The sequence below is a fragment of the Dendropsophus ebraccatus genome, chromosome 13 (assembly GCF_027789765.1).
Source record: "Dendropsophus ebraccatus isolate aDenEbr1 chromosome 13, aDenEbr1.pat, whole genome shotgun sequence".
Taxonomy (NCBI): Eukaryota; Metazoa; Chordata; class Amphibia; order Anura; family Hylidae; genus Dendropsophus; species Dendropsophus ebraccatus.
In genome coordinates this window covers 383897-401374 of record NC_091466.1, presented here as the reverse complement: position 1 = coordinate 401374, position 17478 = coordinate 383897, and the positions used below count along the sequence as shown (strand labels likewise).

The 17478-nt window shown below is 53.8% G+C and overlaps 1 protein-coding gene across 1 annotated transcript in view; it reads right to left on the bottom strand.

Annotated features, from left to right (window-relative positions):
* LOC138771096 (lens fiber membrane intrinsic protein-like) overlaps positions 1–16355 on the bottom strand; it is a 53057-nt gene extending 36702 nt beyond the window's left edge. Inside the window, exon 1 of the mRNA XM_069950548.1 lies at positions 16181–16355. Within this exon, the coding sequence (XP_069806649.1) occupies positions 16181–16355 (175 nt within the window). The remainder of the gene's footprint in view (positions 1–16180) is intronic.
* Between the last annotated feature and the right edge of the window lie 1123 nt (positions 16356–17478).

Here is a 17478-nt window from a genome sequence, read left to right as displayed (position 1 = left end):
GGGGCTGCGGCAGACTGCAGTGTCAGGGCCGGATATGTGTGTAGGGGGGGGGTCACTGTGGGGCTGCGGCAGACTGCAGTGTCAGGGCCGGATATGTGTGTAGGGGGGGGGGGGTCACTGTGGGGCTGCGGCAGACTGCAGTGTCAGGGCCGGATATGTGTGTGTAGGGGGGGGAGGTCACTGTGGGGCTGCAGCAGACTGCAGTGTCAGGGCCGGATATGTGTGTAGGGGGGGGGGTTCACTGTGGAGCTGCGGCAGACTGTAGTGTCAGGGCCGGATATGTGTGTAGGGGGGGGGGGGGTCACTGTGGGGCTGCGGCAGACTGCAGTGTCAGGGCCGGATATGTGTGTGTGGGGGGGGTCACTGTGGGGCTGCGGCAGACTGCAGTGTCAGGGCCGGATATGTGTGTAGGGGGGGGGGGTGTCACTGTGGGGCTGCGGCAGACTGCAGTGTCAGGGCCGGATATGTGTGTAGGGGGGGGGGGTCACTGTGGGGCTGCGGCAGACTGCAGTGTCAGGGCCGGATATGTGTGTAGGGGGGGGGGGGGGTCACTGTGGGGCTGCAGCAGACTGCAGTGTCAGGGCCGGATATGTGTGTAGGGAGGGGGGGGGGTCACTGTGGGGCTGCGGCAGACTGCAGTGTCAGGGCCGGTGTGTGTGTAGGGGGGGGGGGGTCACTGTGGGGCTGCGGCAGACTGCAGTGTCAGGGCCGGATATGTGTGTAGGGGGGGGGGGGGGGTCACTGTGGGGCTGCGGCAGACTGCAGTGTCAGGGCCGGATATGTGTGTAGGGGGGGGGGGGGGGGGTCACTGTGGGGCTGCGGCAGACTGCAGTGTCAGGGCCGGGGTGTGTGTAGGGGGGGGGGGGTCACTGTGGGGCTGCGGCAGACTGCAGTGTCAGGGCCGGGGTGTGTGTAGGGGGGGGGGGGGGTCACTGTGGGGCTGCGGCAGACTGCGGTGTCAGGGCCGGATATGTGTGTGTAGGGGGGGGTCACTGTGGGGCTGCGGCAGACTGCAGTGTCAGGGCCGGGATATGTGTGTAGGGGGGGGGGGTCACTGTGGGGCTGCGGCAGACTGCAGTGTAAGGGCCGGGTATGTGTGTAGGGGGGGGGGGGGGGGTCACTGTGGAGCTGCGGCAGACTGCAGTGTCAGGGCCGGATATGTGTGTAGGGGGGGGGGGGGGGTCACTGTGGGGCTGCGGCAGACTGCAGTGTCAGGGCCGGATATGTATGTGTGTAGGGGGGGGGGGTCACTGTGGGGCTGCGGCAGACTGCAGTGTCAGGGCCGGATATGTATGTGTGTAGGGGGGGGGGGGTCACTGTGGGGCTGCGGCAGACTGCAGTATCAGGGCCGGATATGTGTGTAGGGGGGGGGTCACTGTGGAGCTGCGGCAGACTGCAGTGTCAGGGCCGGATATGTGTGTAGGGGGGGGGGGGGGTCACTGTGGGGCTGCAGCAGACTGCAGTGTCAGGGCCGGATATGTGTGTGTAGGGGGGGGGGGGTCACTGTGGGGCTGCGGCAGACTGCAGTGTCAGGGCCGGATATGTATGTGTGTAGGGGGGGGGGTCACTGTGGGCTGCGGCAGACTGCAGTGTCAGGGCCGGATATGTGTGTAGGGGGGGGGGTCACTGTGGGGCTGCGGCAGACTGCAGTGTCAGGGCCGGATATGTGTGTGTAGGGGGGGGGGGGTCACTGTGGGGCTGCGGCAGACTGCAGTGTCAGGGCCGGATATGTGTGTAGGGGGGGGGGGGGTCACTGTGGGGCTGCGGCAGACTGCAGTGTCAGGGCCGGATATGTGTTGTAGGGGGGGGTCACTGTGGGGCTGCGGCAGACTGCAGTGTCAGGGCCGGTGTGTGTGTAGGGGGGGGGGGGTCACTGTGGGGCTGCGGTAGACTGCAGTGTCAGGGCCGGTGTGTGTGTAGGGGGGGGGGGGGGTCACTGTGGAGCTGCGGCAGACTGCAGTGTCAGGGCCGGGGTGTGTGTAGGGGGGGGGGGGGGGGGGGTCACTGTGGGGCTGCGGCAGACTGCAGTGTCAGGGCCGGATATGTGTGTAGGGGGGGGGGGGGTCACTGTGGGGCTGCGGCAGACTGCAGTGTCAGGGCCGGGGTGTGTGTAGGGGGGGGGGGGGGGGGTCACTGTGGGGCTGCGGCAGACTGCAGTGTCAGGGCCGGGATATGTGTGTAGGGGGGGGGGGGGGTCACTGTGGGGCTGCGGCAGACTGCAGTGTCAGGGCCGGATATGTGTGTGTAGGGGGGGGGGGTCACTGTGGGGCTGCGGCAGACTGCAGTGTCAGGGCCGGATATGTGTGTAGGGGGGGGGGGTCACTGTGGGGCTGCGGCAGACTGCAGTGTCAGTGCCGGTGTGTGTGTAGGGGGGGGGGGGGGTCACTGTGGGGCTGCGGCAGACTGCAGTGTCAGGGCCGGATATGTGTGTAGGGGGGGGGGTCACTGTGGGGCTGCGGCAGACTGCTGTGTCAGGGCCGGATATGTGTGTAGGGGGGGGGGGGGGTCACTGTGGGGCTGCGGCAGACTGCAGTGTCAGGGCCGGATATGTGTGTAGGGGGGGGGGGGTCACTGTGGGGCTGCGGCAGACTGCAGTGTCAGGGCCGGATATGTGTGTAGGGGGGGGGGGGGGGGGGGTCACTGTGGAGCTGCGGCAGACTGCAGTGTCAGGGCCGGGATATGTGTGTAGGGGGGGGGGGTCACTGTGGGGCTGCGGCAGACTGCAGTGTCAGGGCCGGATATGTGTGTAGGGGGGGGGGGGGGGTCACTGTGGAGCTGCGGCAGACTGCAGTGTCAGGGCCGGGGTGTGTGTAGGGGGGGGGGGGGGGTCACTGTGGGGCTGCGGCAGACTGCAGTGTCAGGGCCGGATATGTGTGTAGGGGGGGGGGGGGGTCACTGTGGGGCTGCGGCAGACTGCAGTATCAGGGCCGGATATGTGTGTGTGTGTGTGTGGGGGGGGCACTGTGGGGCTGCGGCAGACTGCAGTGTCAGGGCCGGATATGTGTGTAGGGGGGGGGGGGGGTCACTGTGGGGCTGCGGCAGACTGCAGTGTCAGGGCCGGTGTGTGTGTAGGGGGGGGGGCACTGTGGGGCTGCGGCAGACTGCAGTATCAGGGCCGGATATGTGTGTGTGTGTGTGTGGGGGGGGGCACTGTGGGGCTGCGGCAGACTGCAGTGTCAGGGCCGGATATGTGTGTGTGTAGGGGGGGGGGGGGGTCACTGTGGGGCTGCGGCAGACTGCAGTGTCAGGGCCGGATATGTGTGTAGGGGGGGGGGGGGGGGTCACTGTGGGGCTGCGGCAGACTGCAGTGTCAGGGCCGGATATGTGTGTGTGTGTGTGTGTGTGTGTGTGGGGGGGGCAGCTCCTGCACATGTGGTGTCCCACCACACGTGTTCCTTATGTGGCACCTGTCGCAGTTACCCCTTCAGATAGCATTCTCTAGTTTCACCTCTGGCTGTCAGTGTTCCTTTTATGTACCGTTATACGTTGCACAGCTGTAGTTACTAAGGGGTTACTGTTTCGGTAACACCTGGTCTCTCTCTTCTCTTACCTGTCCCTGTTCTTCACACACTAAGGTCGCTGACCATTTTAGGGGTGTACAGCCACAATCTACCACCCCACGCACTGGCATCATTGGCTGAGCTGTACTATACCACTGACCAACCACCACACAAATACTACAACTCTCAGCATTTACTGATACCCAGAACCCTTTAAGATATGCTGGGAGTTGTAGTTCCTGAAGGGACAACCCATTGAATTGTCTGTCCTTTTGTACTACAAGTCCCAGCATTCCCTGAGAGCTGGTGAAGTTGTGGTGACAGATACAGATGGGGTCCCTGGTTCTTTGTGTGTCTTCAGTATCAGTTCCACACTGGGACCCCCTCAGACTGCAGCACAGACATCAGGACCCCCAGAGACTCCCCAGTGCCCCCTGATGACTGTGCTGTAGGGACCTCCAGGGAATCCAGGACACATGTCCCAGATACCCGGGCTGTCATTCATCTATGTGTATGCGCAGAAGGGTGGCAATACACACAGGGGCCCCCTGCTCAGAGCTGATGCCAAGACACTGGGCCCTAATGTAAGCTGTGTAACAAGGGCCACACCCTGTTATGTGCCATGCAGAAAGACTCAAAGAGCAGACGGGCCCTGCTACCACTGCTACCTGTGCGGCCGCCTTAGCTACACTAATGCCTCGTGTTAGGAACGGAGCCATAACTACCAAATCGAATGATGGATCCCACGGAAATGGCCTCGAGGTTTCCATAGGGTCGGGGGTGCTTGATAAGAATTGTTTCTGCCACCAAATTCTCTACAAAATTAACAAATCTTTGTGATGTGCTCTTTATATCGGGGGAGGGGGGAGCCATCAGGGAAAGGAGCCTTATACCGGGGGAGGCAGCCTAGTACTAGTGATTGGAGCCTTATACTGGTGAAAGGAGCCTTATACTGGTGAAAGGAGCCTTATACTGGTGAAAGGAGCCTTATACTGGTGAAAGGAGCCATATACTGGTGAAAGGAGCCTTATACTGGTGAAAGGAGCCTTATACTGGTGAAAGGAGCCTTATACTGGTGAAAGGAGCCTTATACTGGTGAATATGCAAAAGAGGAGTCCATGGAGCCTCATTGAAGAGTCTCAAAACACAGGACTAGCCAGATATCCCTCCGGGAAGGACCCAACCAAGGGGCAGCTCCTGTTAGGAAACTACCAAATCCACCATATTAAGTGGCCCTATAAGTCAATGTAATGACAAGGGATAAACCAAGGCTAAGTAACCATCCACATACAGCTGTTTCGGGGTGTTGCCCCTCATCAGTGTGGAGCAGGATTCTGGCTAGGTGGGAGCAATGCCTAGTAGAGCCATAAGAGAAACAGATTGCTGAACTCAGGGAGACCAGCCAAATGACAACACCGCCGGCTGCTAATGAAAGCGCTCAATGCAGTGAAGTCCTAGGTGCATTGCCCCCTACTGGTGAAAGGAGCCTTACAACGGGGGAGGGGGGAGCCTTCAGTGAAAGCAGCTTTATACCGGGGGAGGCAGCCTAGTACTAGTGAATGGAGCTTTATACTGGTGAAAAGAGCCATATACTGGTGAAAGGAGCCTTAGGGTACAAACCCACACACCATATACGCAGCAGATACGCAACAAATACGCAGCAGATTTGATGGTGTGTTCAGTTATTTAGATCTATTTGTTGCGTATTTGCTGCGTATTTGCTGCGTATTTGCTGCATATCGCAGTAGTAAATACGCTGCTTATACGGTGTGTGGGTTTATACCCTTATACTGGTGAAAGGAGCCTTACAATGGGGGAGGGGGGAGCCTTCAGGGAAAGGAGCCTTATACCGGGGGAGGCAGCCCTATACTGGTGAAAGGAGCCCTATACTGGTGAAAGGAGCCCTATACTGGTGAAAAGAGCCTTATACTGGTGAAAAGAGCCTTATACTGGTGAAAAGAGCCTTATACTGGTGAAAAGAGCCTTATACTGGTGAAAAGAGCCTTATACTGGTGAAAGGAGCCTTATACTGGTGAAAGGAGCCTTATACTGGTGAAAGGAGCCTTATACTGGTGAAAAGAGCCTTATACTGGTGAAAGGAGCCTTATACTGGTGAAAGGAGCCTTATACTGGTGAAAGGAGCCTTATACTGGTGAAAGGAGCCCTATACTGGTGAAAAGAGCCTTATACTGGTGAAAAGAGCCCTATACTGGTGAAAAGAGCCTTATACTGGTGAAAAGAGCCTTATACTGGTGAAAGGAGCCTTATACTGGTGAAAGGAGCCTTATGTGGTGTCCCACTACTAGTGTTCTTTTATGCACCTGTCCAAAAGTTCACACTGTTAAAGGGGTTATCCAGCGCTACAAAAACATGGCCACTTTCTTTCAGAGACAACATGACTCTTGTATCCAGTTCAGGTGCAGTTTGCAATTAAGCTCCATTCACATCAACGGAACTGAGCAGCAAAACCCCGCCCAAGCTGGAGACAAGATTAGGGCTGTCTCTGGAAGAAAGTGGCCATGTTTTTGTAGCACTGGATAACCCCTTTAAGTGATGGATGAAGTATGCAGATTCCCCACTAGGTGTCACTGTTCTTTATAAGCATTTCTCAAGCACAGCGGAAGGTAATGGGTTAAGTTTTCTATGGAGGGCACAGCAGGAGGCATTATTACTATATGAGGGCACAGCAGGAGGCATTATTACTATATGAGGGAACAGCAGGAGGCATTATTACTACATGAGGGCACAGCAGGAGGCATTATTAGTATATGGGGACACAGCAGGAGGCATTATTAGTATATGGGGACACAGTAGGAGGCATTATTTCCATATGAGGGCACAGCAGGAGGCATTATTACTACATGAGGGCACAGCAGGAAGCATAATTACTACATGAGGGCACAGCAGGAGGCATTATTAGTATATGGGGACACAGTAGGAGGCATTATTTCTATATGGGGGCACAGCAGGCGGCATTATTACTATATGAAGGCACAACAGAGACATTATTACTATATGGAGGGCACAGCAGGAGACACTATTACTATATCAGAGTACAGCAGGAGACATTATTACCATATTAAGTCACAACAGGGACATTACTATATGTGGGCACAGCAAGAGACACTATACTTTATGGGGGCACAGCAGGGAGATTATTACTATATAGGGGCACAGCAGGGAACATTATAATGCTTTTATTTGTATAGCACACACAGATTCCGTAGCACTTCAGCTATCTGTATGTTTATTTTGGGTGTGGGGGGGATACCGGAGTACCCAGAGGAAACCCATGCAAACATGGAGAGAACATACAAAGTCTTTGCACATGTTACCCTTGGTGGAATTTGTACCCCACAATCCAGCGCTACAAGGCTACAGGGCTAACCACTGAGCCACTGTGGAGGCACAGCAGGGGACATTAATACTATATGGAGGCACAGCAGGGGCATTACTATATGGGGCACAGCAGGAGGCATTATTACTTTATGGGGCACAGTAGAAGACATTACTTTGAGGGCACAGCAGGGAGCATTATTACTATATGATGGCACAGCAGGAGACATTATTAATATATGGGGGCACAGCAAGGGACATTATTACGATATGGAGGCACAGCAAGGGATATTACTACTGAATGGGGGCACAGCAGGAAACATAACTATATAGGGACTCAGCAAGGACGTTATTACTATATGGAGGCACAGCAGGAGATATAACTACATGGAGGCAAAGCAGGAGACATTACTTCTTTATAGGGGCACAGCAGGGAGCATTATTATTATATGGTGTTAGAGTTTGTTCCCTGTGTGTTAATTCGGCTGGAAGAATCAGCTGACGCCCTTTCTCTCTGACCTGATTCACACACTTCATACTATGCTGCCAGGGACACCCGGCTTCATGCTTCTCCTGACCCCTCTCTGGTGCTCGTGGGGTTAAGCCTTCAGGTGTTGTAATTGCTCTTGAGGCTTGCTCCTATCAGGGGCGGCTCCCTGGCTGCTATTGGTCTCCATGCTGTCAGACTCCTTGCTCCTATCAGGGGCGGCTCCCTGGCTGCTATTGGTCTCCATCACTGCTGTCAGACTCCTTGCTCCTATCAGGGGCGGCTCCCTGGCTGCTATTGGTCTCCATCACTGCTGTCAGACTCCTTGCTCCTATCAGGGGCGGCTCCCTGGCTGCTATTGGTCTCCATGCTATCAGACTTCTTGCTCCTATCAGGGGCGGCTCCCTGGCTGCTATTGGTCTCCATGTTGTCAGACTCCTTGCTCCTATCAGGGGCGGCTCCCTGGCTGCTATTGGTCTCCATCACTGCTGTCAGACTCCTTGCTCCTATCAGGGGCGGCTCCCTGGCTGCTATTGGTCTCCATCACTGCTGTCAGACTCCTTGCTCCTATCAGGGGCGGCTCCCTGGCTGCTATTGGTCTCCATGCTATCAGACTTCTTGCTCCTATCAGGGGCGGCTCCCTGGCTGCTATTGGTCTCCATGCTGTCAGACTCCTTGCTCCTCTTAGGGGCGGCTCCCTGGCTGCTATTGGTCTCCATGCTGCTGTCAGACTCCTTGCTCCTATCAGGGGCGGCTCCCTGGCTGCTATTGGTCTCCATGCTGTCAGACTCCTTGCTCCTATCAGGGGCGGCTCCCTGGCTGCTATTGGTCTCCATGCTGCTGTCAGACTCCTTGCTCCTATCAGGGGCGGCTCCCTGGCTGCTATTGGTCTCCATCACTGCTGTCAGACTCCTTGCTCCTATCAGGGGCGGCTCCCTGGCTGCTATTGGTCTCCATCACTGCTGTCAGACTCCTTGCTCCTATCAGGGGCGGCTCCCTGGCTGCTATTGGTCTCCATCACTGCTGTCAGACTCCTTGCTCCTATCAGGGGCGGCTCCCTGGCTGCTATTGGTCTCCATCACTGCTGTCAGACTCCTTGCTCCTATCAGGGGCGGCTCCCTGGCTGCTATTGGTCTCCATCACTGCTGTCAGACTCCCTTGCTCCTATCAGGGGCGGCTCCCTGGCTGCTATTGGTCTCCATGTTGTCAGACTCCTTGCTCCTATCAGGGGCGGCTCCCTGGCTGCTATTGGTCTCCATCACTGCTGTCAGACTCCTTGCTCCTATCAGGGGCGGCTCCCTGGCTGCTATTGGTCTCCATGCTGTCAGACTCCTTGCTCCTATCAGGGGCGGCTCCCTGGCTGCTATTGGTCTCCATCACTGCTGTCAGACTCCTTGCTCCTATCAGGGGCGGCTCCCTGGCTGCTATTGGTCTCCATCACTGCTGTCAGACTCCTTGCTCCTATCAGGGGCGGCTCCCTGGCTGCTATTGGTCTCCATCACTGCTGTCAGACTCCTTGCTCCTATCAGGGGCGGCTCCCTGGCTGCTATTGGTCTCCATCACTGCTGTCAGACTCCTTGCTCCTATCAGGGGCGGCTCCCTGGCTGCTATTGGTCTCCATGCTGCTGTCAGACTCCTTGCTCCTATCAGGGGCGGCTCCCCGGCTGCTATTGGTCTCCATGCTGCTGTCAGACTCCTTGCTCCTATCAGGGGCGGCTCCCTGGCTGCTATTGGTCTCCATGCTGCTGTCAGACTCCTTGCTCCTATCAGGGGCGGCTCCCCGGCTGCTATTGGTCTCCATGCTGCTGTCAGACTCCTTGCTCCTCTTAGGGGCGGCTCCCTGGCTGCTATTGGTCTCCATGCTGCTGTTAGACTCCTTGCTCCTATCAGGGGCGGCTCCCTGGCTGCTATTGGTCTCCATGCTGTCAGACTCCTTGCTCCTATCAGGGGCGGCTCCCTGGCTGCTATTGGTCTCCATGCTGCTGTCAGACTCCTTGCTCCTATCAGGGGCGGCTCCCTGGCTGCTATTGGTCTCCATCACTGCTGTCAGACTCCTTGCTCCTATCAGGGGCGGCTCCCTGGCTGCTATTGGTCTCCATGCTGCTGTCAGACTCCTTGCTCCTATCAGGGGCGGCTCCCTGGCTGCTATTGGTCTCCATGCTGCTGTCAGACTCCTTGCTCCTATCAGGGGCGGCTCCCTGGCTGCTATTGGTCTCCATCACTGCTGTCAGACTCCTTATTCCTATCAGGGGCGGCTCCCTGGCTGCTATTGGTCTCCATGCTGCTGTCAGACTCCTTGCTCCTATCAGGGGCGGCTCCCTGGCTGCTATTGGTCTCCATGCTGTCAGACTCCTTGCTCCTATCAGGGGCGGCTCCCTGGCTGCTATTAGTCTCCATGCTGTCAGACTCCTTGCTCCTATCAGGGGCGGCTCCCTGGCTGCTATTGGTCTCCATCACTGCTGTCAGACTCCTTGCTCCTATCAGGGGCGGCTCCCTGGCTGCTATTGGTCTCCATGCTGCTGTCAGACTCCTTGCTCCTATCAGGGGCGGCTCCCTGGCTGCTATTGGTCTCCATCACTGCTGTCAGACTCCTTGCTCCTATCAGGGGCGGCTCCCTGGCTGCTATTGGTCTCCATCACTGCTGTCAGACTCCTTGCTCCTATCAGGGCGGCTCCCCTGGCTGCTATTGGTCTCCATCACTGCTGTCAGACTTCCTTGCTCCTATCAGGGGCGGCTCCCTGGCTGCTATTGGTCTCCATGCTATCAGACTCCTTGCTCCTATTCAGGGGCGGCTCCCTGGCTGCTATTTGGTCTCCATGCTGCTGTCAGACTCCTTGCTCCTATCAGGGGCGGCTCCCTGGCTGGCTATTGGTCTCCATGCTGCTGTCAGACTCCTGCTCCTATCAGGGGCGGCTCCCTGGCTGCTATTGGTCTCCATCACTGCTGTCAGACTCCTTGCTCCTATCAGGGGCGGCTCCCCGGCTGCTATTGGTCTCCATGCTGTCAGACTCCTTGCTCCTATCAGGGGCGGCTCCCTGGCTGCTATTGGTGTCTCATGCTGCTGTCAGACTCCTTGCTCCTATCAGGGGCGGCTCCCTGGCTGCTATTGGTCTCCATGCTGTCAGACTCCTTGCTCCTATCAGGGGCGGCTCCCTGGCTGCTATTGGTCTCCATCACTGCTGTCAGACTCCTTGCTCCTATCAGGGGCGGCTCCCTGGCTGCTATTGGTCTCCATGCTGTCAGACTCCTTGCTCCTATCAGGGGCGGCTCCCTGGCTGCTATTGGTCTCCATGCTGTCAGACTCCTTGCTCCTATCAGGGGCGGCTCCCTGGCTGCTATTGGTCTCCATCACTGCTGTCAGACTCCTTGCTCCTATCAGGGGCGGCTCCCTGGCTGCTATTGGTCTCCATCACTGCTGTCAGACTCCTTGCTCCTATCAGGGGCGGCTCCCTGGCTGCTATTGGTCTCCATCACTGCTGTCAGACTCCTTGCTCCTATCAGGGGCGGCTCCCTGGCTGCTATTGGTCTCCATCACTGCTGTCAGACTCCTTGCTCCTATCAGGGGCGGCTCCCTGGCTGCTATTGGTCTCCATCACTGCTGTCAGACTCCTTGCTCCTATCAGGGGCGGCTCCCTGGCTGCTATTGGTCCTCCATGCTGTCAGACTCCCTCCTCCTATCAGGGCGGCTCCCTGGCTGCTATTGGTCTCCATCACTGCTGTCAGACTCCTTGCTCCTATCAGGGGCGGCTCCCTGGCTGCTATTGGTCTCCATGCTGTCAGACTCCTTGCTCCTATCAGGGGCGGCTCCCTGGCTGCTATTGGTCTCCATGCTGCTGTCAGACTCCTTGCTCCTATCAGGGGCGGCTCCCGGCTGCTATTGGTCTCCATGCTGCTGTCAGACTCCTTGCTCCTATCAGGGGCGGCTCCCTGGCTGCTATTGGTCTCCATCACTGCTGTCAGACTCCTTGCTCCTATCAGGGGCGGCTCCCTGGCTGCTATTGGTCTCCATGCTGTCAGACTCCTTGCTCCTATCAGGGGCGGCTCCCTGGCTGCTATTGGTCTCCATCACTGCTGTCAGACTCCTTGCTCCTATCAGGGGCGGCTCCCTGGCTGCTATTGGTCTCCATTCTGCTGTCAGACTCCTTGCTCCTATCAGGGGCGGCTCCCCGGCTGCTATTGGTCTCCATGCTGCTGTCAGACTCCTTGCTCCTATCAGGGGCGGCTCCCTGGCTGCTATTGGTCTCCATCACTGCTGTCAGACTCCTTGCTCCTATCAGGGGCGGCTCCCTGGCTGCTATTGGTCTCCATGCTGCTGTCAGACTCCTTGCTCCTATCAGGGGCGGCTCCCCGGCTGCTATTGGTCTCCATCACTGCTGTCAGACTCCTTATTCCTATCAGGGGCGGCTCCCTGGCTGCTATTGGTCTCCATCACTGCTGTCAGACTCCTTGCTCCTATCAGGGGCGGCTCCCTGGCTGCTATTGGTCTCCATCACTGCTGTCAGACTCCTTGCTCCTATCAGGGCGGCTCCCTGGCTGCTATTGGTCTCCATGCTGCTGTCAGACTCCTGCTCCTATCAGGGGCGGCTCCCTGGCTGCTATTGGTCTCCATGCTGTCAGACTCCTTGCTCCTATCAGGGGCGGCTCCCTGGCTGCTATTGGTCTCCATGCTGTCAGACTCCTTGCTCCTATCAGGGGCGGCTCCCTGGCTGCTATTGGTCTTCATGCTGTCAGACTCCTTGCTCCTATCAGGGGCGGCTCCCTGGCTGCTATCGGTCTCCATGCTGTCAGACTCCTTGCTCCTATCAGGGGCGGCTCCCTGGCTGCTATTGGTCTCCATGCTGCTGTCAGACTCCTTGCTCCTATCAGGGGCGGCTCCCTGGCTGCTATTGGTCTCCATCACTGCTGTCAGACTCCTTGCTCCTATCAGGGGCGGCTCCCTGGCTGCTATTGGTCTCCATCACTGCTGTCAGACTCCTTGCTCCTATCAGGGGCGGCTCCCTGGCTGCTATTGGTCTCCATCACTGCTGTCAGACTCCTTGCTCCTATCAGGGGCGGCTCCCTGGCTGCTATTGGTCTCCATCACTGCTGTCAGACTCCTTCCTCCTATCAGGGGCCGGGGCGGGAGCTCTGGTAGCATTTTAGCTGGTGATTTACACCCCGTAGTTGCCAGTGTATGTTTGGTCTCCAGCTACACCAGCGTGTCTCCTGTATTACCTGTATTGTGATTTGGACTCGGACTTAGACTTCGCCTCTGCCTCATCCTCTGTACTGCGTTACCTCCTGTGCTCGACCTTGGACTGGACTCTGTTAACCCATTGCTTGCTGATTTGGACTTTGATGTTACCTCCTGTTGCCGACTCGGACTGCCTGACCTGTCTGTATATACCTGTCTGTGTGTACTGTCTACCTCCTGTATCCCTAGGTAAGTTAGGAACTGTCGCCCAGTTGCTGCCCTAGGGTGTAGCCTAGGGGGGCAAGCAGGTAGGGACAGGGGTTGCGGGTCGAGAGAAGGGACTGCCAGCTTCCCGGACCCCAGGACTCCCTGACATATGGAGGCACAGCAGGAGACATTACTACTATAATGGAGGCACAGCAGGGGACATTATCACTATATGGGGGCACAGCAGAGGACATTATTATTATATAGAGGAACAGCAGGAGATATTATTAAAATGTGGGAGCAAAGCAGAGGACATTATTACTATATGGAGGCACAGCAGGGGACATTATTATTATATGGAGGCACAGAAAGACATTATTACTTTTTGGAGGCACAGCAGGGAGATTATTACTATATGAAGGCTTGGCAGAAAGCATTATTACTATATGGAGGCACAGCAGGAGACATTTTTACTACATAGAGCACAGCATGGGACATTATTCCTATATGGAGGGCACAGCAAGAGACATTATATATGGAGGCACAGCAAGAGACATTACTATATGGGGCACAGCAGGGGACATTATTACTATATGGAGGAACAGCAGAAAACATTATACCTCTGCGAGGGCACAGCGGCCAACATTATTACCATATGGGGGCACAGCAGGGGACATTATTACTATATGGAGGGCACAGCAGGGGACATTATTCCTATATGGGGGCACAGCAGGGGGCATTATTACTATATGTAGGGCACAGCAGGGGACATTATTCCTATATGGGGGCACAGCAGGAGACATTATTACTATATGTAGGGCACAGCAGGGGACATTATTCCTATATGGGGGCACAGCAGGGGACATTATTACTATATGGAGGGCACAGCAGGGGACATTATTGCTATATGGGGGCACAGCAGGAGACATTATTACTATATGTAGGGCACAGCAGGGGACATTATTCCTATATGGGGGCACAGCAGGGGACATTATAACGACATTGAGGCACAGCAGAGGACATTATTACTATAAGGCCATGTTCACACAGTGTAAAATAACGGCCGTTGTTTTCCCCCGGCCGGACACATACGCCTGAAACTACGGTCATAGAAATAAGAGCATACGGGCTAGTCGTGAAACTACGGCCGTTGTTTAATTTTGCTTCCCAGCATGTTTCTAAGTGGGCTGAAACAGGTCATTTGCATAGTATAGCAGTCATAAAGGGGAACCTCAACACAACGGCCGTAGTTTTACGGCGAAGACTACGACCGTTGTTTTACGTAGTGTGAACATAGCCTAAGGGGGCACAGTGGGCGGGGCTGATCTTAGGGTACATACACTGTCTGTGTCTCTCCTGCATCCCTCTGTGACTTGAGTCGTAACACAATGGGGCAACCCGAAGTGCCGGTCCCTATTTACTTCAATGGGGTTTGGCTTCCAGCAAAATTTCTGTTAAAAGTCAGGTTTAAATGAACAGTTAAGACCTGAATATCCACAGGTCCGTCCATCACTAGACCTAATCCCATACTAATACCCCTAATCCCTATCCACAGGTCCGTCCATTACTACACCTAATCCCATACTAATACCCCTAATCCCTATCCACAGGTCCGTCCATTACTACACCTAATCCCATACTAATACCCCTAATCCTTATCCACAGGTCCGTCCATCACTAGACCTTATCCCAAACTAATGCCCCTAATCCCTATCCACAGGTCCGTCCATTACTACACCTAATCCCATACTAATACCCCTAATCCCTATCCACAGGTCCGTCCATCACTAGACCTAATCCCATACTAATACCCCTAATCCCTATCCACAGGTCCGTCCATTACTACACCTAATCCCATACTAATACCCCTAATCCCTATCCACAGGTCCGTCCATTACTACACCTAATCCCATACTAATACCCCTAATCCTTATCCACAGGTCCGTCCATCACTAGACCTTATCCCAAACTAATGCCCCTAATCCCTATCCACAGGTCCGTCCATTACTACACCTAATCCCATACTAATACCCCTAATCCCTATCCACAGGTCCGTCATCACTACACCTAATCCCATACTAATACCCCTAATCCCTATCCACAGGTCCGTCCATTACTACACCTAATCACATACTAATACCCCTAATCCCTATCCACAGGTCCTTCATCACTACACCTAATCCCATACTAATACCCCAATCCCTATCCACAGGTCCATCATCACTACACCTAATCCCATACTAATACCCCTAATCCCTATCCACAGGTCCGTCCATCACTACACCTAATCCCATACTAATACCCCTAATCCCTATCCACAGGTCCTTCATCACTACACCTAATCCCATACTATTACCCCTAATCCCTATCCACAGGTCCTTCCATTACTTCACCTAATCCCATACTAATACCCCTAATCCCTATCCACAGGTCCGTCATCACTACACCTAATCCCATACTAATACCCCTAATCCCTATCCACAGGCCCGTCATCACTACACCTTATCCCAAACTAATGCCCCTAATCCCTATCCACAGGTCCGTCCATTACTACACCTAATCCCATACTAATACCCCTAATCCCTATCCACAGGTCCGTCCATTACTACACCTAATCCTATACTAATACCCCTAATCCCTGTCCACAGGTCCGTCCATCACTACACCTAATCCCATACTAATACCCCTAATCCCTATCCACAGGTCCGTCATCACTACACCTAATCCCATACTAATACCCCTAATCCCTATCCACAGGTCCGTCCATTACTACACCTAATCCTATACTAATACCCCTAATCCCTATCCACAGGTCCGTCATCACTACACCTAATCCCATACTAATACCCCTAATCCCTATCCACAGGTCCGTCATCACTACACCTAATCCCATACTAATACCCCTAATCCCTATCCACAGGTCCGTCATCACTACACCTTATCCCAAACTAATGCCCCTAATCCCTATCCACAGGTCCGTCCATTACTACACCTAATCCCATACTAATACCCCTAATCCCTATCCACAGGTCCGTCCATTACTACACCTAATCACATACTAATACCCCTAATCCCTATCCACAGGTCTGTCATCACTACACATAATCCCATACTAATACCCCTAATCCCTATCCACAGGTCCGTCATCACTACACATAATCCCATACTATTACCCCTAATCCCTATACTGTAACCCTAATATCATTTCCCTTACGTCCTAAGCAGCAGCACGAATAGTCCGTGCTGCTGCTTAGGACTATAGGAAAGATAATTTACGGTAAGTAAAAAATTACCCTTTATACTGACCTAATCCCATACTATTAACCCTTACCCCTAATCCCTATACTGTAACTCTACTATGCCTAGATATTACCATCTTCACCCTAATAACCAGTTGACCATCATACCAGTTACCCGACCACCTCCCTCCTTCCGGCATGGCCTCCCCTCTTGTCTAGGTTAGGCGCTCGCTCTTACCGACAGTGATGGTGTGGGCATGACATTTCCCTGCCACGCAGAACCTCCACAACCCCTGGTTACTGAGATTCCCAGAGTAGCGATACTGCATCCAGAAGTCGGTCGCTGTTGCCACGATGAGAAGAACCAAGCCAGAGACTGCACAGAGCAGACCGCCACCCATTAAGGTGTACATCTCCGGAAGATGGGGGTGTCTGAGCGTCCGTCCTTCATGAGGAGAGAGGAATAACGTTACACACCTGCTAAGAGTAACTACTGACAATAACCTATCCGCACCCTAACCCCATACTAACCCTATACTATCCATATAATAACCCTATACTATCCCTATACTATCCATATACTAACCCTATAATATCCATATACTATCCATACACTAACCCTATACTATCCATATACTAACCCTATACTATCCATATACTATCCATATACTAACCCTATACTATCCATATACTAACCCTATACTATCCATATACTATCCCCATACTAACCCTATACTATCCATATACTAACCCTATACTATCCCTATACTATCCATATACTATCCATATACTAACCCTATACTATCCATATACTAACCCTATACTATCCATATACTAACCCTATACTATCCATATACTATCCCCATACTAACCCTATACTATCCATATAATAACCCTATACTATCCCTATACTATCCATATACTAACCCTATAATATCCATATACTATCCATATACTAACCCTATACTATCCATATACTAACCCTATACTATCCATATACTATCCCCATACTAACCCTATACTATCCCCATACTAACCCTATACTATCCCCATACTAACCCCATACTATCCATATACTAACCCCATACTATCCATATACTAATCCCATACTATCCATATACTATTCATATACTAACCCCATACTAACCCTATACTATCCATATACTAACCCTATACTATCCATATACTAACCCTGTACTATCCATATACTAACCCTATACTATCCATATAATAACCCTATACTATCCCTATACTAACCCTATACTATCCCCATACTAACCCTATACTATCCATATAATAACCCTATACTATCCCTATACTAACCCTATACTATCCATATACTAACCCTATACTATCCATATACTATCCCCATACTAACCCTATACTATCCCCATACTAACCCTATACTATCCCCATACTAACCCTATACTATCCCCATACTAACCCTATACTATCCCCATACTAACCCTATACTATCCCCATACTAACCCTATACTATCCATATACTAACCCCATACTATCCATATACTAACCCCA